The 25,164-nt window shown below is 47.3% G+C and overlaps 1 protein-coding gene across 1 annotated transcript; it reads right to left on the reverse strand.

The window, feature by feature from the left end:
* On the reverse strand, nucleotides 1-24,136 carry AHCY (adenosylhomocysteinase). The gene is made up of 10 exons (XM_084218148.1): nucleotides 24,030-24,136; nucleotides 22,252-22,442; nucleotides 19,495-19,570; nucleotides 17,575-17,727; nucleotides 13,023-13,135; nucleotides 10,238-10,445; nucleotides 9,352-9,439; nucleotides 8,356-8,473; nucleotides 3,909-4,103; nucleotides 1-973 (listed from the first exon to the last, which is right to left on the reverse strand). The coding sequence occupies exons 1-10, from the start codon at nucleotides 24,055-24,057 to the stop codon at nucleotides 842-844; spliced, it is 1,302 nt and encodes a 433-aa protein (XP_084074274.1). The 5' UTR covers nucleotides 24,058-24,136; the 3' UTR covers nucleotides 1-841.
* Nucleotides 24,137-25,164: the final 1,028 nt, after the last annotated feature.

Here is a 25,164-nt window from a genome sequence, read left to right on the forward strand (position 1 = left end):
CACAGTCAGATCTTTAATAAAAGCACTTGAAGTCAGTGACAAACATGATACAGCAGACATGACAACTCAGAAAAATCAAGTTGGGGGTAGCAGTGTGCTGCTGGTGTCTGCAGAGGATTGAACAAGGCCCCTAAACCCAGTGATCCCCTCAGTGGCTCCTCAGCTGCTCACAACACTCCTGAAGGCTGCTAAAAGTCTCTCTTGCCTCACCCCTCCTCAAGCTGGTATGGCAGAAGCACAAAATGGTCTTGGTTCTGACCACAACCCATGGAGTAAATTAACCCAGGACAAAGCTGCAGCTCTAATCTCTGAACAGGAAGCTGAGCTGCTTTTACAGCAAAGACACCAAGCAATCCATATCCTCCCTACTTCCTCCAGTTTCACAATATGCACTTTACCAGGGCACTGTTGAGGAGAGGGCCTGCCACTGCCAGTGTCCTGCTGGGATTTACCTGACTGGAGCAGGGCATGGCAAAAGCATCTCCCTGCAGAAACCGTTCCCCAGCTCATGGTGAGCTGTTCAAAGCTGTCAGCCACTTGTGTGGCAAGACCACACATCTCATTTAGCCACCTTCTGTCCTGCTCCCCTTCCTGGAGCATTACAAACCAACAAAAGGTGCACAGGATCCTTTTCACTGTGACATTAGCTAAGTAACCAATTCTAATGCAGGAGTCAGTGATCCTCATCCACTGACAGGGCCCTGAAGGCTCCCTGGTAAAGGGAGGGGTTGTGCAGCACTGAGAGGAAAATGGCAAAAGGCTTGTCCTCAGAAGCCCAGCACACACAAGAGCTTTGGAAGGTTGTATCCCTGCACTTTGGTCTTTGGGTAGTGTCACCTGCTCAGTATCTGTAGTGGTCTGGTTTGAAGGGCCCATCTCTGGACAAGCCCAGGTATTTGGCCTGTTTGTCACTCAGCTTCGTCAGCTTCACGCTCAGCTTGTCCAGATGAGCAGCAGCCACAGCTTCATCCAGCTGGAAAACAAAACATTGAGATAAGAACATCAGAACAGAGTTCTATTAGTTCAGGAAATCACAGTCCAGAGGGCAAAATGAGTGTGTGGAAACCAAGAGCAGCAACAAGGGGGACACACAGTTCTCTTCCTGCCAACATCCCTCACCTGTCTGAGCACAGACCTGCACTCACGTGGAAGAGCCTTGTGCTTTTGAGGGAGTCAGGTTAAATGAGACAAAATTTTATATAATCAAACCCATTTCAATCTCATTTACACATTCACATCTATCCAGCAAGCAAAGAACCGAGATCAAACTCTTCAGATAAAAAAAATTCCAGTTTGGCAAAATGATAAAGCCCCAGCTTCCACTACAAAGACACCTGGACATACTACACTGCCATCCTACAATATTATTTAAGTCCTAACACTGGAAAAAAAAATCCCACCCTCTCCAGATATCCCATCTTAGAGGCACATGAATAATGAAATTTATTCCAGAATCTCCAGTTCAGCAAGACTACTCGTATCTACTGGCACTGTCTTCATGAAGAATAAAACCAAGGTGGGCTGTAGGACACTAGCACAGAAAGGTTGATGTAATTTCTCTATCTCAGAGGTGTCAGGCAGATGTGTAAACTCAAGAAACTGAAAAATGTATAAAGTTAGAAGGCAGTTAAGTGCTCCAAGAGCAGGTACAGGAGAGTCAGAAAACAAACAGGAGGATGATGACCAAGCTGCTGTGTCAGGAGGGGATGTACAGCCACAGGGGATATTGAGAGGTAGAAAGGACAGCACAAGCAGGATCAAGGACAAGTCTGACCATTTCTAATTCCTGCAAAAACCAGGCAATCATTGCAGAGAAAACAGATACAAGGTAAGTCCAAATCCCAGCAGCACAGACAAGACCAGGATTATTTTCCTCATAGTAGTTGACATGAAATGCTGCAATATAACTGAAGGGCAGTAGATCAACAAAACAATCAAGGGCCAGCTTGTGAACCAGCAGGGCCTAAATGATTCAAAAACTAGTCCCAGATTTCCCTCTCCAAGACCTGTGGTAACAAAGCCACTACTCTGAAGTAATGCCATGCCATGAACCAGGTAAAAAAGCTCCATCTGCACAGAGTTAGGTAACTCCCTGCAGCTCAGCCTGCTCAGAGTGACCACTGTGGACCTGCCTTTAGGGAACCAGGACAGACAAGACAAAATCAGAAACCTAAGGGGAAATGGTTGAAATGGTGGCAGTGAACCATGAAATCCACCAAAGAGTCAGATAAACCATGAAAGAAAGAAAACCTAAGGGGAAGGTCCATGTTTAGAAGGGAAATAAATATTTAAGCCTAGTGCATCCTGTCAGGATGCCATGAAAGAAAAAAAAGGAGGGTCAGAAATTGTATTCTCATCTGGTTGATTAGACAGAGGTGTGAAGCTCTCACAGGTGTATTTCCAGTGAATTTAAGACAGATTCCACCCACTTGAAAAGGAACTGAGTCCCTGACAATTCCCAAATGAGGTTTTCAAGCACCAACAGGAATCAATTGTTTCACAGCTGCTTCAGCTTGTGGACTTCAAGACTTAGACATAGAGACACACAAATTTAGACAAAGGTAAGCAGACATTCTCACCTTAAAATCAAAGCCAGAAAGGACAGATTTGGTGCCAAGAACATAGAGACAAGAGTTTTCCTGGATTTCCAGGAACACACGTTGCAGCAATGTGTGCACTTTTGTAATGGCCAATCAAAGCAATATTCTTGCAGTCAAAGAAACTGCAGGGTAAGGTAACTTGGTAATTGTTAAGTCTTTGCATTTGGACCTCAAAGCAATTGCACAGAACAAGAAAAGGCATTAATCCAGAAAATTATCACAGAAAGCTCTTTTGTTGGTTCTGACAAGGTGACTGCTTTATTCTTTGAAAAAAGCCATCTGTGAGGCACAGAGGGTCAAAAGTGTTTTGTCACAGTGGATGAACCTGAGGAGATCACTGCCATATGCTCCCCCCTAACAGGCAAATTCCTATTTAACTGCTTTGGGCATTACTTCTCATTTCAATGTATTTCCAGTTCAAATATGCTTACTAAAAATTGTTATTCAGTGAGAAGATGAAGTCACATTTTATCAGCAACACTGGGATCTATTTTCAAGAGAACTGTAAATAAGACTGTTTGCTGATCCACTCCTACACTGCACTTCTGGTATGCTTTGCTTGATCCTTAACTGATGAATTTGTAAACTTAAGTTCTTCAGGAAACACCTAATTAATAAGCCGAAACAAACATTCTACTTCCCAAATGAAAAGTATTTTCACATTTACTCTCACACCTGGTTGTGCTCCAAAAGCAGTGGGATTTTACTCCATCATCTTTTTCCATAAACCATCTCAAATTCTCAGGCTTGTTTTGGAAAATTAAAACCATGTTAGTTTTCTAAAAGGAATATGCAAGCTGTGACATGATCCAGACTTTTCCAAGAACAAAGAATGCAGAGGTAAGTTTAAAGGGAAATCTGTCATTAATATTTTGTGAAGTTATTAGGACCAGATTGTGATAAGCTCTCTCAGGTGCAAATGGGATCAAGACTGTATCAACCACAGTAAAAGGGATTCAGTTTCACTCCAGCTTCAACACTGCCCACTACACTTTGCTGCTGGACGGGTTTGTAGAGGGAACAAGCTGGCTGGCAGAAGCTCCCCAGCTGCCCTGAGGCAGCACAGGGCTTCCAGCACCTTAGAGAAGTCAAGAAGCGCCTGGATGTTCTGTCACAGGACAGGCAAAGTCCCAGTCCTGCACACAAAAGAACAGCCCATTCACACCCAGCACATCCAACACCAAACATCCTCTGAAGGACAGAACCACTTTGCAACAAAAACCTTCAACAGGAAAACGAGTTCAAGCACCAACAAAGCCACACTGAAGTCGCCTTCCTTACCAGCACCGTGGTGTGGCTGTCACTCACCTTCTTTGGGAGGAAGTGCACACCCACAGCATATCTGTCACTGTGGGTCCAGAGCTCGATCTGTGCCAGCACCTGGTTGGTGAAGGAGTTGCTCATGACGAAGCTGGGGTGGCCCATGGCACAGCCCAGGTTCACCAGGCGGCCCTCGGCCAGCAGGATGATGTGGCGGCCGTTGCGCAGGGTGTAGCGATCCACCTGTGGGAGCAGCAGGGCCACGTCAGGCACGGGGCAAACCTGGGGCTCAGGGGGCTTCCCTGCCCCTCAGCAACTCAGGTGTAACACTGACAGCCCTCTCTCCATCCCTGGTGTCTGCAAAGCCTGCAGCGACCCTGGCCTTCAGGGCACACACATCTTGGGATCTGCTTCGGACTGCACCAGCTCTCCAAGCCCCCTGCACCAGCTCTCCAAGCCCACTCCACCAGCTCTCCAAGCCCCCTGGCTTTTCCACATGCCAGTGTAGGCCCACCAGCTGTGATGGGAATGTGCTGCTAGCAGGAAATCCCAGTTCATCTACACCCACTGGTCACACTGGTGTGCGGTGACAGGGAAGAGGGAACAGCTCTGCATGCAGCAGTCCAGAGCTTTGGCATCTAGCACAGGTAACAGCTGGAGCCCTCAGCCTGCTGAAGGTCCCCTGGAACTCTTCCCAGCTCTGCAAGGCCAATGCATACAACAAACAGCTGCCCTGGCTCCTGGTGTACCCTGCTTTGCTCTTGGGGGACCACAGGCATGATCCTCCCCAGTCCACCCCAGGGACAGCAGGACTCTGCACACAGAATCCAGGCTCAGATGGGCTGAGGAGACAGAGCCCCAGCTGAGAGAGTCCCAGACAACTCAGGAGACAGATAATGTCACTGTCCCACACAACTCAGGAGACAATGTCAGTTAACATGTGCCCCAGCTGCCTGGGCCAGACTGGACTCCTGCAATTCTAAACTTAACTCTGCTTCTCCTTTCCACCTCTCATTAGCTCCTCTCTGCCCTGCCTTCACCCTAGAGGAGGTTACAATATTAAACCAATAAGGAAACACCAACATGGCCCATAAGTCACAAGAATATTCAGTATTAACTGGTATTTATGGCTCACTTCATACCAAGCATTTGGGAGTAGAGCATTTTGGAAATACTTAAAACATAATCAGCAACCAATTTTGACAAAGTCTAATGCTTCAGACCATTTATTTTCTGCTAGCACAGCAGAGAAACTGTGACAGACCTAAAAGGGTCCTTCCTCACAGCTGTATTTAAACTTCAGAAGTTAAAAGTTATTTAAGTGAAACATAATTTTCCAATTTTGTTCAATTTTCAATTTTGTTATTAAAGCTTTGGCCTGCAAGTCAAAAACTACATGTGATGAAGCTGCAATTGTAACAAGTCAGTCTTCTGAAAATCATCCTTCTGCAGGACTTGAGCAGAGATGCCAAGAGCAAACCAATACAAACCATGTTTTTAATAACAGGTATTTTGCCTCTTCAGAGCAGGTGTGTGCCTCCACCTGCCTGCCCCAGATATGCTTCAATCACAGCACCATTTTCTGCTTCAGGTTCACATGACACATTATTATGATTTCAGCACAACACATGCAGGCAGTAACCACCTCAAAGAGCAGCCCTAAATCAGCCTTGATTTCTCCTGCCCAAAAGCACTCAGCAAGTGGGAAAAGAATGATTCCCTCTGAGCAGCTGCAGTTACTTTGGATCCCAATTCTCCATTGTGGACCAGCATTAACAATTCTCAGTCCACCCAAAAAACCATATGGGCCATCAGATTATGGGAGGAAGTAACAAAAGAAGGAACCAGATGGGAAGCAAAACATGAAAAAAACTGAGAACAGCTACAGTGTTACTTATAACTAACACTGCATTTACAGAGTGAACTACTGAAAGATAGTTGAGCAGTTATAGTAGCATTTCAGTTTTGAAGTCTGCATTGGGTGGTTTAGGTGTCAAAATCTTATATCCATACATAATATCCACACAACTTGTCCCTGGACAGCTGCTGGCTTGTGCATAGAATCCCACACCTTCAGCAACCTGTGCTGGCAGGAGTCATTCAATGCACATGGGAACATAGAAAATGTAAAATTAATGCAAAATAAATATAAAATAGTAGTGGTACCAGCAGAAGCTTAAGTCAGTACTGTGGAAACACATCTCATATACAAGCAGATAGAAGAGGCTGATTTGTAAATTCAATAAATTGCTCCAAAAGTAGAATTCAAATTATCCAAGCAGTAAGCTCCTTTCCACACTTGGACAAATGCCTCCCCCTTTTCCCCATTGGAATTTGTTTGGCTCTGGACTTTTTGGCTGCTTTGCACCTCTCTTCACATTACATGGGAATAACTTACAAGCCAAAGTTAATTGACCCTGACCTTTCCTTGCCCTCTCGAGTTGAGTTTGTGCTGCAGGTCAGTGTCTGATACTCAAACACAGCTGAGCAGGGCTGCAGTGCAAACCCAGAGCCAAACCAACCTGCAGCTTTTCAGTAATAAGTCTATTTCCTCCTTACCTGTCCTCTGAAAGCAACACATCAGTCACAGTGGCACAGTAAGATGTTTTTCTTAATAAAGCATTAAACATCTCTTAAATCAGCCCAATACTGGTACTGAAATTTTCATGCTGGACACAGTCTCAATTACTTTGTACCTCCAGCTGAAGTTAACCACCCTCAGTCCTGGCATTAATCCTCTCATCAAGAGAGATGTTCCCCATAGAAAGTCAGGGATTTTTGCTCTTGTACTATGTTCCCCTCTCTGGTTCAGGATACAGAAAAGAAGCTGCCAGGTTTTAGTAAAAATCTGAACATTTAGAAAGTTAGATTTCTTCAGCATTAATCCATATGGATGACCCTGACCCCAATTCCATCCTTTTCAAATTTTTTTTTTTTTTTTTTTTTTTTCCATACCTGGGACCACACTGCACCTTACTGCACTCTGTCACATCAATGCCAGACTGGCCCCTCAAAGCAAAGCATTTAAAAAGGGATTTACTGCCTCTGAGCAGGGAGTTGGTATGGTGCCATATTAACACCCAATTAAATCTTCAACAATGTTTATTCTTCAATCAGTCCAAGGTTTAGCTTTAAAGCAACCTGAGTCAGCAGAAAGCAGGCAGGTACCTGTGGGGTCCTTTAGGAGAAGAGCTGCTGAGCAGAGTCAGCTCCACTAAGGCCACAGGCAAGAACAAACCTGAACACACTGAGAACTTGAGGGTGTAACTCCAACCCTGGTTAAGGCCATGCAAAGTGACCCAACACACCTTTCACAGGTGCTTAGTAAGACTTTGATGTAGATGGCCAACAAGCCACAGGGGAGTTATGAAAATTGGAGGGGCAGATGGAGATCTGAGAGGTATGTTTGTGTGTGGTGTAATTAAAAAGTACAAAACCTGTCCCAAAATCCAGCTATTAGCAAGGGCACTCCCTCTTCAAAAGGTAACCAGAAGTCGCTCACCAAGTCAGATAAAACCTGGTTTGCTTTATGGTTCTCCCTCACTGCTGGAGTGACAAAACAGTTTTGATCTAGTTCAGTTTTGTTTCTCTGCTCTAAGGCACACAGTTGAAAAGCTGAAATTTTCAGATTCTGATTTCCCTTGTGTAGCTACAGCCATAGCTTAAAGCAAATACATGGCAGACAAGCAAGCAAGTGTCAAACACCTGAGCAAGGGTAAAACACCTGCCTGCTCTGCCCACACAGGTTTCTAAAATGAAGCCACCAAGTTTGGCAGAGCACCAGGTAGGCTTTCCTGAGGCTTCAATTTCAGAGTAGATTAAAAAAACACACCACACTTTGAAAACAAAGAGATGTGAGTTTTTTTCAAACCTCGACAGAATCCCAAAAGTCATTCCACTGAGATTCCCTTAGGACCATGACTGTTCTGCTGCAGAACAGTACCTGAGCAAGCAGCTCCACAAGAGGAAATTAAAGTCAGGCACCAGGCAATCTATAGGCTCTGCTCTTAAGCTTTATAGGGTGGCTAATGGTCTGCTCTGTATTTCTCATCAACCTTGCTTTTGGAAGCTGAGCTGTGGCAGTGTTTTCAGCTCAGGGCTGTCAAAGCAAGCACATTTGCATAAGCCCTGCCCATGCCCCAAACATCAAAGCTGAGTGGATGCAATTAATTGTCTCTACAACCAGCACTAAGGGTAGGTTTCTGTCTCTCAAGGAAGGGGGAACACATGGAGGAAGATGTAACTCTCCCCAGAGATTTACCCTGAGGGCCTTGGGCACTGGCTGGAAATTTCTTTCATGCTAACCCAAGACTATCATGTGCAGCTTGTCCCAGGTTAGCAGAATCTGCATTCTGACCAGAGCAACAGTGGCTTCCCAATAAAGCTAGAAACACCAAAGAAGCTGAAGAGAAATACTCTCTAGAAATGGACTCTGAGTAGCTACTGTTTTTTTTTTTTTTTTGCTGCAGGAGAGCCTGTGGAAAGGCTGCCTCACCTGAGGTTTGATATTCACTGCCTCCACTGCATTGTCATTCAGCCATTTGGCATCAACTTCCACATCAAAATGGCCAATATTACACACTATGGCATCATCCTTCATCTGCTCAAAGTGCCTGTGAAATAAAAAAAGCTGTATTAACAGTTAATCCACACAGTTTTCTCCCTCAGCAGATGCTCCAATCCACAGCCCTGACAAGGGCCCAACTCAGTAACTGCACTGACTCTCACAAGGTGTGTGGGGCTGGTAACCCCTCCAGGCATGGCAAGTTTACTGGAAAAGACTTTCAAGCTTCTATGGAAGAACATTTCCCAAAGATATAAAAACTTACTGCAGAGAAAGGATTTTCCCAGTATGGAAAGTAATAACCTTTTGTCTGACTGGTCAAAATAAATACCTGCAGTTATTATTCTTACACAGAAGAAATAATTTTCTTTATGACTTTGAAGTTCCCAGCAGTTTTACATCTCCTCCCACCTAGGAGGAATCTGATCTTCCACTACAACATGTACAGTCATCATGGCAAAGAAAGGAAGGAGTCTGTGTGGAGCTGGAGCTATAAACTGAGATCTAAGAAGCAGAACCAAACACTGCAGGGCAGTACACTGAGAGCAGGCTGGTTTCAGCTGCTGATACGCACCCACAGATGGAATCACTTTCAGCCTTTACCTGCCTCCTCTTCTGTTCACATTTGTCTGGCCTAACACAGAATTCAGCCCTGATGCCCTCATTCTCCAAAAGTCAAACTACCTCACTGCAGCTTTTGTTTCTCCATCATTACATTCCATAAGCCAGGAACAATTGCCACGTGGCAACATCCAACCAAACTGACCAAAGACTTAATTTCTCACTAAATTCATGCTAAATTCTGATGTCCAGAAGTCAGACTGTGTGCTAACCCTAACCACACTGCTGACAGGTTATAACTGCATTTTAGAAAAGAAATCTAACTGCACAGGTATGCTTTCACTAAAGCAACTGTCTTGGCCATACCTGCCCTGCACAATGTCAGTGCAGCCAGTGGTGGTGACAAAGATGTTGCCCTCTTTGCAGGCCTCCTCCATGGTTGTAACTTCATAACCTGAAAAGAGAAAATGTTACTTCTCTACACAACCACCAACATTAATTAACAAGTGGGACACAACACAAGAAGTAGAAAAGTACAGAGAAAGAATGAGTCAAATGTTTCTGCCCACACCTGGCCTAGAAATGATGCAAGGTAGTGGGATATTGGTCTTACTAAACAGCAACATGGCACAAAAACCATCTATCCCTTAACCTTATCAAATCTGTGGACCTGTGCAATCAGTGTCCAGAGGTATAGCCTGGCAGAGCACTCTGACTGGATTCAGGGGGTCAAATTTGCAAAAGAAATGTCCCCAGAACACCTGCAGTTCTTGGCAGGTATGAACTGAAATGGATAAACTGGTACCAAGAGGCACAGTTAGATGAGGCACCCACAGAGGAGAACAGCTCCAGAGCATGCCCTGAGCTCAGCTGGAAAGGCAGAACATGGCACCGCTCTTCAAAAAAACCTATAGAGGGTAAGGCCTGGTGTTTTTTAATGGTGTAATTCCAGTCAAGCCTTATCCCACACTGGAGATTAGAACTGCACAACTCAAAGATAATCCCTCAGCCCTACCCCCACCACCACGGTCTCTGAATCCTTGATTCCAAACACACCTTCAAGGCCTCTAGTAACAAACTCCTTCCCTAACTGCAAGGAAAAAATCCCTGCAGTTCAAGTGGATTCAGCTGTACCTCAGTGGGGACAGGGCTGAAACCCACTGAAGCTTTCTGGGCCAGCTCTCATTCCCTGCTCTCCACTGACACACAGACCCTGTCAGAGGCCCCAGCCGCTGCTGTGCTCAGCCCCCACCTTCCATGGCTGCCTGGAGCGCGTTGATGGGGTCGATCTCCGTGATGATGACTCTGGCTCCGAAGCTCCGCAGGGCCTGGGCGCAGCCCTTGCCCACGTCCCCATATCCTGCCACCACTGCCACCTTCCCAGCAATCATGACATCTGTGGCACGCTTGATGCCATCGATGAGGGACTCTCTGCAGCCGTAAAGGTTATCAAATTTGCTCTGAGGGAGAAAACAGAGCAGTTTCAGAACAGATGAAAGCCACTCAAGAGAAATTTCCTTAAATAAAGAAAATGGACTTATGTGCAAGCACTAGGAGAGTCATTTAAATACTTTAACCACCATGAGGGACAGGAAGAAGACAACCTGGTTAGATGTTTTTAGTCATCCAGTTTCAGTCTATGGAGTTATATCAAACAAAGGCAACAACCCATGAGAGAAGCATTTAATAAATGAATTTTATCTACTGACCAGGGCTTTGACTTGCTAAAAACTTGTTAGAGGTAACCTGAGTGTCTTTCACACCAATGTAGGCCTGAGTTCCTAAACCAGATGTTCACCAGTTCCCTGCTGCTGTTTATCAGACAATGAACTGAACCAAGTGCCACAGGAAGGCAAAACACACCAGAAGCAAGCACATCATCTTATCTCTGCAAGACACATCCGGCCTGCAGAGCAGCAAGCTGCCCACACCAACCAGGAACAATTGGTTCTTGCAGCCCCAGAAGATCCAAATTACATCTCCCCCCAGGAAGAGTAATCCTACCACTGTCACGTTACCCTAACACTGTCACTCACTATTGCTCAGACTTGGAAAAATTCAGCAAGCAGCCATTCACAATAATGGTCACTGCAACCATGACCCCCTGGATTTCATCTCTTAATGCCCCATCACACAACATCCTCCTACTGACATTGACAGCCAGACCCTCCAATCAAAAGTGCCCAGCTAAGTCAGACATCAAACACTACCTCACCCCTTGAACACCTTCCTAAACTCAAACACACCTTGCTGCGTTGGTTTTTGTAATGCTCCTTCTTCTTCTGGAGCCTTTTGTTCTGACCAGGAGAAGGGGCTGTACAAATAAATTTGATTATTTGGGGAGTTACAGAGACCAAGAATTTTTAAAGAAGCTGGCTTTTTTTTGTTTTTTAAAGAAGCTGGGCTTCACAAAGAAGCAAGACTAAAAAATCTCCATTCACAGCAAAATTCTGGCCTCAAAGCCTGTCCTAGCTTTCTACAGCCTGAGGGCACCAATCCTTCTTACTTTTACTTAACACAGCACTATCTGCCACAGGATAGGCAATACTAAAATTAAATTCCCCAGAGGCAGTAATCTGGTCAAGTGGAAGGTACATCCACAACACTTACAGTTCTTGTAAGTATGAATAGAAATGGGATATACTGCTCATGGCAGAAACTGGCCAAAGTGTAACAAATTACACCTCAGATCTAGAAGTTCCTGACTCAGTGCCTATAACCATTACCAGAGGCATAGCTGCCATTAATGTATCAGAAACTTGTGTTACCAATTCTTCAAATTCTAGAGCAGGTACCAGTTGGTATCCCTCTTTCCTAGTCCTGCAGATTTTCCTTGCAGCATGGAGGAAAAGAGCATGGTCAGATTTGATTCCTCATCACCAAATCCCCCAACTGCAGTCAAAGCCTTCCTGGTGTCTGTGCACTCCCATGCAGGTAAGAGAGCAGAGTGATGGCTGCAGACATCTGCCCCACCCAAAACACATTTGAGTGGCAGAGGGGAAGAACAGAGCTGGCTGCTGTGCCTGCCTTCTCTCTCCAAATGTTAGCACAGGAACCTGGCACCAACTGGAACTATCAAACTGGGAGAGCAAAATTTGTCAGCTCAGTTGCACATTTTCCCAGAGATCTGTAATTGTGGTTAGTACAAATCTTGTACTGGATAAATACCAAACAGTACTTGAAAACAAGCACTTGCTTAGCACTAGAATCCCAAATCCCCTCAAGAGGCTTTGTTAGAAACATCTGAATTTCCAAGTCTACTAAACAGTATTAATAATTATTATGCAAGTGGCACAAATCTGGGTGAAAAGGATGTGAAGAACTTTCTTCAACATTAACTGGATTCCGGCCCATTGCCTATGAAGTAAGTGTCAGGTGCATCTTAGTGACCAGAAAGGAGACAGCAAACTGCAGAGAAGGCAGGCAGGATAATGTCTGTATGGGAACTTGAAATAGTCAGTAACTAGATTTAAAAAACATCAACATGCATAAACCTTTAGTAGACCTTTAATTCCCTCATTCTCAATTCACCAGGGTTTATCTTGGAAGCAGTACTAAAGCTAAGCAAGGGATAAACACCTCCCTCCTGCCCTCTTCTTTGCATCTGCTGCTCACAGAGATCAGCCACAGGCTGACCAACCAACCTTTACCAGCACAAGCTCAAGGAGGTCACACTCTTTTCCAGCTGGTATCTGACACCTGCCTGGGAGCCTTTAAGCTACTCGGAGCGAGGAGAGGCTCCTTGCCACAGGTACTGACTGTGCCCAGGAGTCATGATCTCCAAAAGTGTGTTTACACTATAAAACAGCAGAAGAAGGGGAAAAAACATACATACCAAAAAAACCCCTTGATGTCCTGACAACAGGGCATTTACAATGACATCAAGGGCTCGCTTTTAGGATATGGTGGAAATCTCTGTTCAGAACCAGGTCAGGAGAAGCTCAGCAAGAGAAGGAATACTTTCATGGCAATGACAACATCCCAACATCAAGCTCGTCAGAGAGCAGAACACTGCAGAAGGGCTCTGTCTGTATTACCTTGGTAACAGAGTCATTCACATTGATAGCTGGCACTTTTAGGGTCCCATTGGCCTTCATCTTGTACAGGTTGTGAACGCCAGTGGTTGTCTCTTCTGAAATACCTCTAATTCCTGTGGGAAGAGTGAAAACATTCACCTTAGTTGGAGCCAATACTGTGCAAATCAGGCCATCCTGGTGCTGGGAGCATCCCCCAGGGGCTTAAGTTAAACAATCCCTTAGCAGATAGCAGGGAAGAGATGAAAACCCTCAAACAACTGCAGGAACACCACAGGACGCACTTCAGAGCCACACACCTCCGCACCTGTGCTGTGCCCGCCCGGCTCCCGGGGAACGCAGCGGGGGCTGGAGTGGCGCCTGCCGAGGGGAACCGGGGGACGGCGGCGGCGCCCGCCGAGGGGAACCGGGGGACGGCGGCGGCGCCCGCCGAGGGGAACCGGGGGACGGCGGCGGCGCCCGGCCCGGCCGCGCTCCGCGGCGCCGCAGCGCCCTCTGCTGTCAGCCCGGGGCCCCTCAGCCCCAGACAGAATGTCCGGACCTGGGAGGGACCCCCAGGATCCCCCAGCCCAGCCCTGCCCAGACCCCCCAACAGCCCCACCCTGGGCACCCCTGGCAGCGCTGTCCTGGAGCTCTGGCAGCCTCGGGGCCGTGCCCATTCCCTGGGGAGCCTGGGCAGTGCCAGCTGTTCCCTGAAATCCTGTCACTGGTCACAGAGATCAGCCTCTTCCTCTTCTCCCCTTACAAGGAAGTTTTAACTGCAATGAGCTCTCCCCTCAGTCTCCTTCAGCTGAACACCTCAGCCACTCATCATATGGCTTCCCCTCAAGGTCCTTCACCATCCTTGTGTCCCTCCTTTGGACACTCTCTAATAGTTTAACATTTTTCTTATACTGCCGTGACCAAATCCCCGCAATATTCAAGGGGAGGCTACCCAAGTGCAGAGCAGGGCAGGCCAATCCCCTCCATGACACAACTGGTCCTCCTGGCTCCAGGGCACTGCTCACTCACAGATGCCAAGTCTGGTCCAAATCCATCCTTACTCCTCAAAAAATCCAGCTGTGGGCTGGTCCAAGCCCAGGCAGGGAACTCCGAGAACAATTCAACATGGTTTTCACAACAGAACTTGGACAGATTCCCCAGTGGAGCCTGAGACTGAGCCACGAGAAACTCCCATTGCTCCCCAGACCACTCTGTAGCACATGAGGGAAATGGGACCAACAGCACTAGAAGTGAGAAGGCTGATGAACTGGAGAAGGCTCCAGAGAGGTCACTGCAGCTTTTTAATACTTGAAGCAGGCTTACAAGATGTGGACACACTGTTTAGCATGGCCTGTTGCAACAGGACAAGGGAGAATGGTTCTAAATTGAAAGAGGATTCAGACTAGATATAAGATACGTCTTTTATTTCTTTTTTAACAATGAGGGTGGAATAGGCTGCCCCAAGAAGTGCTCTAGGTCCCATCCCTGGGAATGTTCAAAGGGCTCTGAGCAACCTGAGTTGAAGATGTCCTGTCCATTGCAGGCAGGTTGGACTAGAAAGCTTTAAAAGGTCCCTCCCAACCCAAATAATTCTGTGATTAGGCTGACTGATCCCCACCACTTCTATCTTGCCACAGAGCTCTCGACAGCCCCACTGCCCTAATGGTCACCTGGTGAGGGAATGCATTCAGGCTTTGGCATATTTAGGCTTGCTTAGAGGAGAAAGGAGAGCTTAAAGTTCACAGTGCAGCCCTGTGCATAGTGAAATGGAGGATCTGTAGACAGTCTCCCAAAAGCATCAGTTTCCAGAACAACTGCCTGCATCATGGACAGTCATCCCCTTGAAGAAAAGTGTTTGGAGGTGACAGAAGGAACCTCCAGTTCAAACCTGCCCTCTCTTCTTGTGTATCTAGCAAATAAGAGACACACTCCTATCTATCAAAGGCTCTCCAGATAAGAGTCCTGAGCTTAGCAGATTTTTCCACAGCACTAAGCAGACCTCACATCCCATGTGCCAACAGCTTCCCCTCCCTGGAGGCACCCCAGCACTGCCCCAGGTGCCATTCACAGCAGGTCTAAACCACTCTGCAGCTGCCCCAGTGCTGCCTACACCACTCATGGTCAATGCCTGACTGACTGGAGAGCAGAGAAGGGCCTGCAGCAAAGACAAGTTTGAATTAAACTGACACAACCTTGCTAAATGCTCAGACTTGTATTTGTCACCTGAGCAATGAGCAAGTCTGATCAATGAATCCCAAATGACCCAGTCTTCCCCACACAGAGCTTTTGCACAGATGCCAGAGACCTCCTTTGCACAGATGACTTTCCCCATTGGTCAGTTCTCATTTCGCCCCTTTCTTCCTTTATTTATCTCAGTATTAAGGGCATTTGGCTTAATGGAATAAGCCAATAGTACAAAGGCCATTCTTGAGCACACTTCAGGAGAGAGGCAGCTTACTGAGCAGCTCCACATACACATTTAACTCATCTCCAAGTTGAAGGAATACTACTTTCAACTGTTAGCTGCCCACTAGGACCAAACTATTTAGATTAGAAGCAGCTGAAGCATGGAAGACAATTCCCTCTGAAATTAGCCCAGAAAACTTATCCAGCCTTTAAATGGCAAATGGCATTTTCAGCTGCCTCATGCCAAAATGTCTCCTGTGCTCACAATCCACACACTGTACATGCTCTGCCAAGGTCACTCTCGTTCCACCTCCACAGAGGTCAGATTTCCCCACAAGCACTTAAGATATATTAGCTTCTGTTAGTTATAAGATACCAAAATTGGATGCTACACTTCTTCATTTAAACAGACTCTGCAGCAAAAGGCTAAGCACAGATCTCAGATTAAGGAGATCAAGACTCTACTCCGTGAGTCCACTTCTGGAAGTCTTTCTGTTTCCAAGGAGCAATGGATTGGAAGGTAAAACAGATCAAGTTTGTCATCCTCTACAAAGGATGAGATCAGTCTTAATTTATGAGCTGCTGCAAGAAGCTTTTCAACTACAGCCAATGCAGACACCCACGCATTTTGGGAAGGGAAACACTGACAGATATTGCATCCACCCTAGACTTTTTTAAACCCCAGAGGAAGAGTCATTTCTATGAATTTAGGAAGCAAACCCAGACAGGGATGTTTTTTATCAGAGGCAGGCTACACATGTGTCAAAAACTGAGACAGTTCAAGAGCTATTGTCCTACTGCACTGTATTATACTGGTGCCTTCTCCACCAGGAGCACAAGACCAGCAAGAGGGTCTGGAGAGGAAAAAGACAACAGGAGGGCTGAAAGTGTGAAAGGAGCTCAGCTCAAGTACCTCTGGAAACAGATACCAACCAAGGTGTACATGGTAGGGAAACAACCCTGCAAAACAGAGAATGAAGAGAATGAATATGGGAAATACTTTCTTTGGCTCTGAAAACACCAGGAAGATGGAGATGACCAATTGTACTCCTGGGAATCAAACGTGGGAAAAGTGAGAGGTCATGCATATCACAAAGAGGCAACCCAGGAAGGACCAGACCTTTGATGGAAGAGAGGCTGAACAAAGACCAATGAAAACCTTTCATCACAGTTTAAATAACACAAAGATGTTGAGGGTTGGATTATGGGCAACATCAGGCTGAGGATGAAGGACAAAGTGAGGCTTGTCACAGAGAAAGTTTCCCTCTTTCTGGTGCCCCTGCCTGCAGCAGCACATGGATGAGGAGCAAAGCCCCAGACTCCCCACAAACAGCCCTATTCACAGCCTGCCACCTTCAGATTTTTTCCTATCTTCCCACTAAAGCAGAGCACGAGTCAGAGAAGAGCTGATCCAGCAGGCTTCTACAGCAACCTCCCCTCTACAAAAGCACCAACACACCCCACTGTATCACCATCCAATTTCCTTCACATCCCAGACCAAATGTGCCCCTTAACAACCCTGTGCACACATCTTGCTGCACCACAGCTGATGGACACTGGCAGGGCTAAGCAGAGTCTGTCATACTCACTAGGCACAGATCAGCCTGGTCATGTCAAATTCCCTTCACATAAATCTTTTACATAAACACATGCTAGCAACACTACACTGGTCAGTTTTACTAACTTGCACTGAAGCAAGAGTTCCTGACTTCATCAGCATCTTCACTGACAAACTGAATGAGTATTTAAGGTAGAAAACTGTTAATTTTCCACAGAAGGCTACAGGTGGTCATGACTTCATTTGAAACTGCACTAAGACAATGGGTAAGAAATGCATTAATGTAAAATTGTTAATTGCAAACAGACATTGAGCAGTTCTAGAACACAGCCCTCTTCCAGGAAGCTTTTGGCATGACAGCAGAACTACCTAGTGGTCATTCTCAGCTAATGGGCACAGTGAAGTATGGCCAGGACAGGTCACTGCAGCCACAGAGCAGAGGTAGCAACAGCTCCTGGAGGTAAGAGATTCTGGTCCTGAACTGTAAGGAATTTTCACAGCCTGTTTGCACATGCCTGTCCCTCTTCCCCCACCTCTTTCTACACACCCCCCCCCACCCAAACAGCCTCCCAGGCAGAACTGCACCTGCCAAAACAAAACACAAGTCACCTTTCAGCAGCTGTGGGTATTTGGTATGAACTAAGTTGGTAAGATCTCCACCATCATCCAGAATCATGTTGAGGGGCTGCCCATCCTTGAAGTACAGGGTCTGCTCAATGCACCACAAGTATTCCTCATCTGTCTCCCCTTTCCAGGCAAACACTGCATGGGAACAAACACAAACCATTAGCCAGTTTCTTACTCAGCATGTAGTGAAGCAGCCAAAGGAAGATTTCATCAGCAGCTCCCAATAGCAGCTGACAGACAGATGATTATCTGTGCCTGCAGGCCAGCAAGGACATTTGCAATGAAAAACAGACCTCAGAATAATCACCATTCCAGGCCACAAACATGGTCAAAATTTTGAGACTGCATTGTTCTCCTTATTCTTCTTCCATGTTAAAAAGGAGAAGACAAAGCAAACTAAAGCAGACTCACATACATAGCACCCCACTTGTTAGAAATAGCCACTGGACATAATGATACAGATAAATGAATACACAACCACAGCATTTTCTAGCACAGCAGAAAAGAGGGACCAGATTTCAGTATGAGCTAAGCAGCAGAATATAAACTCTTCACAAACTGAGTTTAAATTCTAGTCTCTCTAGCCCAGCACTAAAATCCAAGCTGAGGCACCTCATCTGCTCTAATCAGGGTGTATTTCTGTGTCACTATGTCAGTACCACCCCAGCAACAGGCTGCCACTACTGGTATGGTGCACCCACTAAGATTTGTTTCTTTCCAGGCATCTGTACTGTCTTCATGCTGCACTCAATACTCAGAGGCGCTCAGCCACTCAAACATGTGTTGGGCACATTATTTCCACACCCCAACATTTGGCTAAATCATTGTATTTTCACTGCTTACACAGAAAACTGCTTGAGCCATGAAGAGCAAATCATGCAATTGCCTATTCTGAATTAATGTGTCAGGATTTCATATTGAAGCCAAAGGATCAGCATTCCTCCAGGGTCTCATAATTCAGTATGTGAGGCACAATATTAACAAAAAGAGCAAGTTCCAAAAATAAGGATACAAATGGCAATGGTCACACACTTTGAGAAACACTCAACCTGTAAAAGGCTTTTCAGTTGAGTTTTGGGTGTTGAAAGCAGTGAGGAAGACAACCCAATACCTAAAGAATCCCATGTGCCCCTCTGCCATCCCACACCAGAGGCAATGTGTGAAGCTGGTAGTGCCAAAGGAGCTGATGAAGGGATCACTTTGTTGCCACAAAATGTGCCACAGTTAGGGAAAGACCTGTGGCAATAATGAATTATAATAGAAATGAGAGACCCCTCCCAAAGCAGACTGCCAGAAACCAAATTTAGCCTCTGCCAACAACTGGGCTCAGTTCCCAGCACTGATGATTACATTTCCTTCAGCTGAGTTACACAGCAGACAGCTTCAGGTGTTTCTACTGATCCATGAGGAATTGCTCCTTATTGGAACCTGACAGTAACAACAGTAATCAGCAGCATCCTGATACAGAACCTAAGGGATATTAGGCAGGAACACAGCTGGCTAATTCTAGCCTAAGTATATCTTGAGTGTTGACCCTGCCACTGTGACAGGGCACATGGCAGTTCTCTTACCCTTCCCAATCCCTATTAAGCACAGAGCTTGCTGGAAAGCACCAAAGGCATCCAGCTGCACACACCTACACACCACTCCATTTCATCATCCAGCCCATTCCATCATCTTAATGAGATCTAACAGAGCCCAACAGCAGCCTTGGCTGGGAGACCTGTGCACAGGCTGATGCAACACAGCCTGAATCAAATGCCCTGGTTTGTAAAAACCACTGCTTCTGATGGGCTGTTTCTGTCCTCAGGCTTGCTTGGAAGATCTTGATGTGTACAGTTTGATTTAGCAGGAACAGGGAGTACAGCCCAACTCAGCCAAACCAGAACATGGAAAACTTACCAGGGATACCAGCTTTTGCAATAGCAGCTGCAGCATGGTCCTGAGTGGAGAAAATGTTGCAGCTTGACCATTGTACCTGAAAAACAACCAAGTTTTGTTTGCTGAACAAAGTTCTGAGATATCAGGGACTCTCTATCAAACACAGGACTTAAAAAGGGAGCAAGAGCAGAAAGAAATTAGTGCAGATTCCTGCCTCTTTCAGTAGCTCTACAAAGATAAAGTGAGAACTGGGTGTCTGACTAAGTCAGAGAAAATAATGTCAAATGGAAAGAATGTGAATGAGCTTTAGTTGTGCCATATATTCAAGCCATCTCCTTGCTCACAAGCACTTTTCCCAGACAGCCAGAGCATACTCCCGATCTTCAGGGGTGCCCAACAGGCACAGGGTGCCTATATAGTGGGTTTGGGAAGTTTTGGTGAATAAAGGTCAGAGTTTCAGAACAGCCCTACAGCAAGTGTCCACTGAGGGTATGGACATGCAGCAAGACACCTGCTGGCACTCACAAGAGTCAGAAAATGCAGCTGAAACATTACACTCAATCCAGGCATTCTCTAAGATTATGCTCACCCACCTCCCACTCTGTGTTCCAGTCATGGAAGCTTTTCCAGCTGAGCTAAGTGTTTTCCTCAGATTTCATAACTAGGCTCAGGTACCTAGAAAAGCAACAGCATGTTGCTGAGTTGCACTGAAAAGGATCTGCACACCTACTGCAGCTCACAGCACCACATCCCAGACCTACATACCCTCTGCTCCCCACAGGGCTGACTGGCAGCTATTTGCTTGTTCACTGCTTACAGAGCTTGAGTAGAGAGGGCAATAAGGCACAAGCATCCAGCCTGTTTTCAGATACTCATCCCACCTGACCAAAAAGTGACATTTTGAAGTAAAGGGTGCAGTAGGAATCAGCCTACACTACCAACACTTGTCATGAAAACACACCTGGAAGGAGCACAGGAAAATAAAATCCATAACCTAAAGCTGCACCTCCTCACCGGGGTTTTTGCAAGTTCCCCCCCATACCAGCAGAGGTGACATCAGGAGGTGTCATGACATTCAAAGTATACAGAATACCTATATACTGTTTACACTTCAGACTTGATACAGACTTGTGGTAGTGACATAGAGCCTAAAATAACTGGAACACCTGATGGGCTCAGACCCTAGTATTTACATCACTGGTTATGGAAAGGATTATTTTTTATTACAAAGTATTACAGAGTATTTATTCTATCCTTATTAACTCAGCCAAAAATTGGACACCAAGGTTACTATGCTGCAGTGAGCTACATCCTCATTATATGGGGTGTGATTTTATCAGTTTCATTCCTCCCTCCCTGGCACCAAAGTTCTGACAGCACAGGTGAACCAGGGCTGAATCCAAACTCAAATCAAAGCCCAAACTAATCCACAGGCATCAGGACAAGGAGTTAACATAGCAACACACGCCTTTAAAGGTACAACCACATCTTAGAGAAACCAAGTCTCTGCAGGTACCTCCCTGAATGACTTGGATGAATCCCATATAACACAGATCTGGGGGTTATGCTCAGCTTAAAGCAGCTTGGCAATGTTTAGCTAAGCACACAGCTGCCTCCTAGGCCAGCCATACTGGGATGCAGCAACCAACAGGAGCAGCAAGGAGCTCTCCCAAATTTCAACAGCTACTGCTTCCTTTTAAATCCTGTGGAGGGACAGGAGTTCCACGTGGAGTGGCTGGAACAAAGCCAGGACTGCACCTCCACATCAAAGCTCTCCTTCAGCACTGTACCATTTGCAACCACAGGACAGCTCTGAACAGGCTGGGGAACACCTGCACAGCAGCATGTACCCTGCCCAGGCTGACCTGCACAGTGTCTGTACCTATCTCCTCCTCTTTTTGAGCAAACACCTTTACTGCTACGGAGGAAACTCCTCCTTCTCCCAGCACTTTTCAATCAGCTCAATTCTTAACTGTTCCCAGAGAGGGATCCCACATAGGGCACCTCTGGGCAGCCAAACTGCAGGAAGAAGGAACTTCAGATCATACACATACTTAACAATCCATCGAAATTCCAGTCAGCTCCCTGCTCAGCACACAAGCAATGCAGATTGTGCTCAGATAACTGGCTCTCCTCATGCCCTGTACAGCAAACACTCAGCTGTGATGTCTGGACTTTATTCAGCAAGTCAGGCATGAGACACAAGGCAGTAATTGGCTTCTAAGTATCTCAGACTTTAATATGTACAAGAGTAACTGGTCCATAGTCACACAAAAAATTCAGTGGAGACCCCAGCCATCAGTCCCTGAGCCACAGTGCATCCCTGTTCTTTTCCTGCACAGATGAAGGGTCAGCACAAGCTCTCAGTAAACTTCATTAGATTTTGCTGACTTTACCAGGGCAGAGTGGGGTTCTTAATACAGGCTAATCTGTGTTGGAGGCAGTCCCTAGAGCTGCAGCACGAGCAGCCACAGCACTGCAAGCCTGAGCACAGCATGGCTGCGTGGGAGCAGCTGTGCACACTGCCCAGGGCACAACAGGCAAGCAAAGCTGCAGCTTGTCCACAGGAAACACACACACCCCACACCCCAGAGGTGCTGAGGGCAAGCAACAAGCTTCTTGCTCGAGGAGAGAAGACAATCCATCCACGTGGAGATTACAGCCTCATCCAAAAAGCACAGACATTTGCCAGGATTCTGTAAGGTGTTACATAAGCAGGAGCAGTGACCCAGCAGAGTGTTACCCAAGAGCTGAGGGAGAAACTCCGAGCCACGTTACCTCAGCCCCCAGCACGATGAGGGTCTCTATGAGCACTGCTGTCTGCACAGTCATGTGGAGGCAGCCGGCGATGCGGGCGCCTTTCAGGGGCTTGGATGCAGAGTACATCTCCCTCATCTTCATCAGCCCTGGCATCTCATTCTCGGCAATCTCAATGGCCTTGCGACCCCAGTCTGCAAGGCTGATGTCAGCTGCAAGAGAAGCAGGACAGGTGTCAGAGTTTGAATAGCTGAGACCTTGGTAGCTGTTCACACACTTGTGGGTAGGCACTGGCTGCAACAGCTGAACCAAACACCCAGCAACAGCTGGGAGACAGAGCTGCAGAAAAATCAGACCCTATTCCAGTTACTTCCTGGTTCTTTGCTATGGTACACAAGTTTAGACCAAGAGGGTATAAATCAACTGTGATCTAGTGCACATACATCCCGAGGTCCATGAATTCAGTAAGCCACAGCCTTAAGCACTTTTTACAGACACTCCCCTAGAGTCCAAAACTTCCTATAGGGACTGACTTCCACAGTATTGACCTATATGTGGGGAGGGGTTTGCTGTAGGGCAGTGGCTTCCCACATAGAGAACATACCCTTAGAGTGCACCAGGAGCTGAACCCAGCTTAGCTCCCCCTCCTCACAGCAAAGCTGCAGGTCCTTCCCCCTTGGATCCACAAAAATTCTTTTAAGTGACTGCAATTATCTTAGTTACCAGTCTACTACTTTTGTAAAAAGTATCTACAGCAGAAAAGCCCAGCAAAAAATGAGCAAGAGAGATTTCTGACAGGCTCACCACATTCATCATGGATGTCCAACCCCAGCCTTAAAAACACAAGGGTCAAGCAGGTAATGCCCACCTGCATCAACTCTGTAGTACCAGCCAACAGAGACTGTCCTTCTTACTTGGTCTGAGATTCTTTGAGAGATTTCAGAAGTTCACCGTGCCATTTAGACCATAGTCAGATGCTTTTTTTTGTCACCTACCTCATGAACACAGATTGTTTAGAGCACTGGGGAACACCAGAACTCCGAGTCAGACTGCTGGGTTTAATACAGACACACTAATTACATTTTGCTGAAGAATGAAGCCTGAGGCCACTGAAGCTATTGCACGTGCTAGAGCTGACTGGAGCACAGCCTGTGCACCCCTGAGACTGGAAACTGCCTGAAAACAGGCAAGGAAAGAACGATAGAAGCAAATATATCAAGACGAGGAGGTTTAATCTTACCCCTGTTAAGGGCTTGGTAGCTTTACCAGGGCTGCTTTAAAAATATCCTGCAGTATTTTAGGTTCAGAGCCTCTAGGGTAAATTATTTATGAATCTGAGCCTTACACACTAACGTTCTTTGAATGAAGCCTCCAAGGAACACCCAAAAACTGGGGCTCTTTGTGAAGTTTCGGGTCTACAGAAATACCCGCCAAAACCTTCAGGGCACATGAGTCAAAGGTCCCAGGATGGGAAATACTTTCACCTTCGGAGCTAAGCCCGTTCCCGCCAAGGGCTCAGAGCAGCGGGGGAGGGACTGGGTAGCCGGACCGGGAGGGCGGCACAACCGCGAGTGGGAAGCCGGCGGTGCCGCTCCCCCGAGCCCCCTTCCCCGGCGGTGGCTCCCCCAGCGCTCAGGGGGCTCGGGCCCGGCTCCGCCGCGGGCAGGACCCGCCGTCCTCCCCCCCGGCCGCATCCAGCGCGGCGCCGCAGCCGCCGAGGCCGCGCTTCCCGCACCGCGCTCGCCCCAGCCCGGGGAAGGTGCCGAGCACGGCGGAGCCGGCCCGGGGCTCGCACTCACCCACTTTGTAGGGCAGCCGGTCCGACATGGTGGAGCTGCGTGGCCGGCGGGCAGGAGGAGGCTGCAGTACAGCCGAACGCGCTTTAAGTAGAGGCGGCGCCGCTTGCGTGAGGCGGGGCCGGGCCGCGCTTGGGCGCTGGGCCCGGCGGGCGCTTCCTCCGGGCCGGGCCTGCCGCGGGCCCGCCTCCTCTACGAGCAGCGAGGGCACGGAGTCCGTCAGCTGTACCCAGAACGTGCCCCGGCCTTAGAACCTGCCCGTACCCAGAACCTGCCCCCTGCTACCGCCTTTGCCGCAGCTTCAGCCCCGTGCCCGAGCGGGTTCTGGCGGCCGCTACACCCACCGCTACTGGTGCCAGCACAGGAGCCGCTATATCTGCAGGGATGGCTCAGAGCACGGACCAGGCTCTGCTCCGTGGGACCCAGCGATGGGATAAGAGGCAATGGGCAGAAGCTGAAGGAAGTTCCACCTGAACAGAGAAAGATCTTTATTTTGCAAGTGACCACTCACTGGAACAGATTGTTAGAGAGGCTGTGGAGCCTCCTTCGCTATTCCACATTTGTGCTGTGGGATGGCTCTGTTTGACCAGGATACGGGACCAGAAGCCCCACTGTGGTCCTTTCCAGCCTCACCCATTCTGGGATTCTGTAATCCAGAGACAGATAAAGCCACAGCAGGTCCCAGGGCAGTGCCAGGAACAGCTCTGATTCCTGATGCCAGGCCTCACCACTTGGACACTGAGCAGGCAGCACTCCTTGTTTCACTTCCCAAAGGGGATCCCACAAGATGTTCAGTGTGAAGTGTTACCCTTGGGCACACAGACCCCTCACTGCAGCAGGGCCCAAAGCAATGGGCAGGATACAACTGGTGAGATGCCAGGCCCAGGCATGAGCAGCTCTATCACCCTGGACCTTGGACTTGGCTGCAGGCAGTTCCCCTCTCCAGCCTGCAGCCCTCTGCCAGGTGCTGGGCAGGGCTGCCAGCCCCCAGGCACAGCCAATGCCTGCTACGCACGCAAGAGGCACAGCCCCGCTTCGGCCTTGCCTGCGGGTCACACATACATCTGCTTCTGTTCTAACATCTGAAGTTTTTCATAAGCATCAGTCATGAACTGGGATGAACTTTCCAGCCACACTG

Source organism: Fringilla coelebs (genome assembly GCF_963513975.1).
Source record: "Fringilla coelebs genome assembly, chromosome: 18".
NCBI lineage: Eukaryota > Metazoa > Chordata > Aves > Passeriformes > Fringillidae > Fringilla > Fringilla coelebs.

Coding starts and splice junctions, on each gene's coding strand:
- AHCY (XM_084218148.1), bottom strand. CDS start 24,057: ATGTCGGACCGGCTGCCCTACAAAGTGG. Junction 10,446..13,022: donor TGAATGACTCTGTTACCAAG/GTAATACAGACA, acceptor TTTCTCCCTCAG/AGCAAATTTGATAACCTTTA. Junction 974..3,908: donor TGCACTTCCTCCCAAAGAAG/GTGAGTGACAGC, acceptor TTTGTTTTCCAG/CTGGATGAAGCTGTGGCTGC.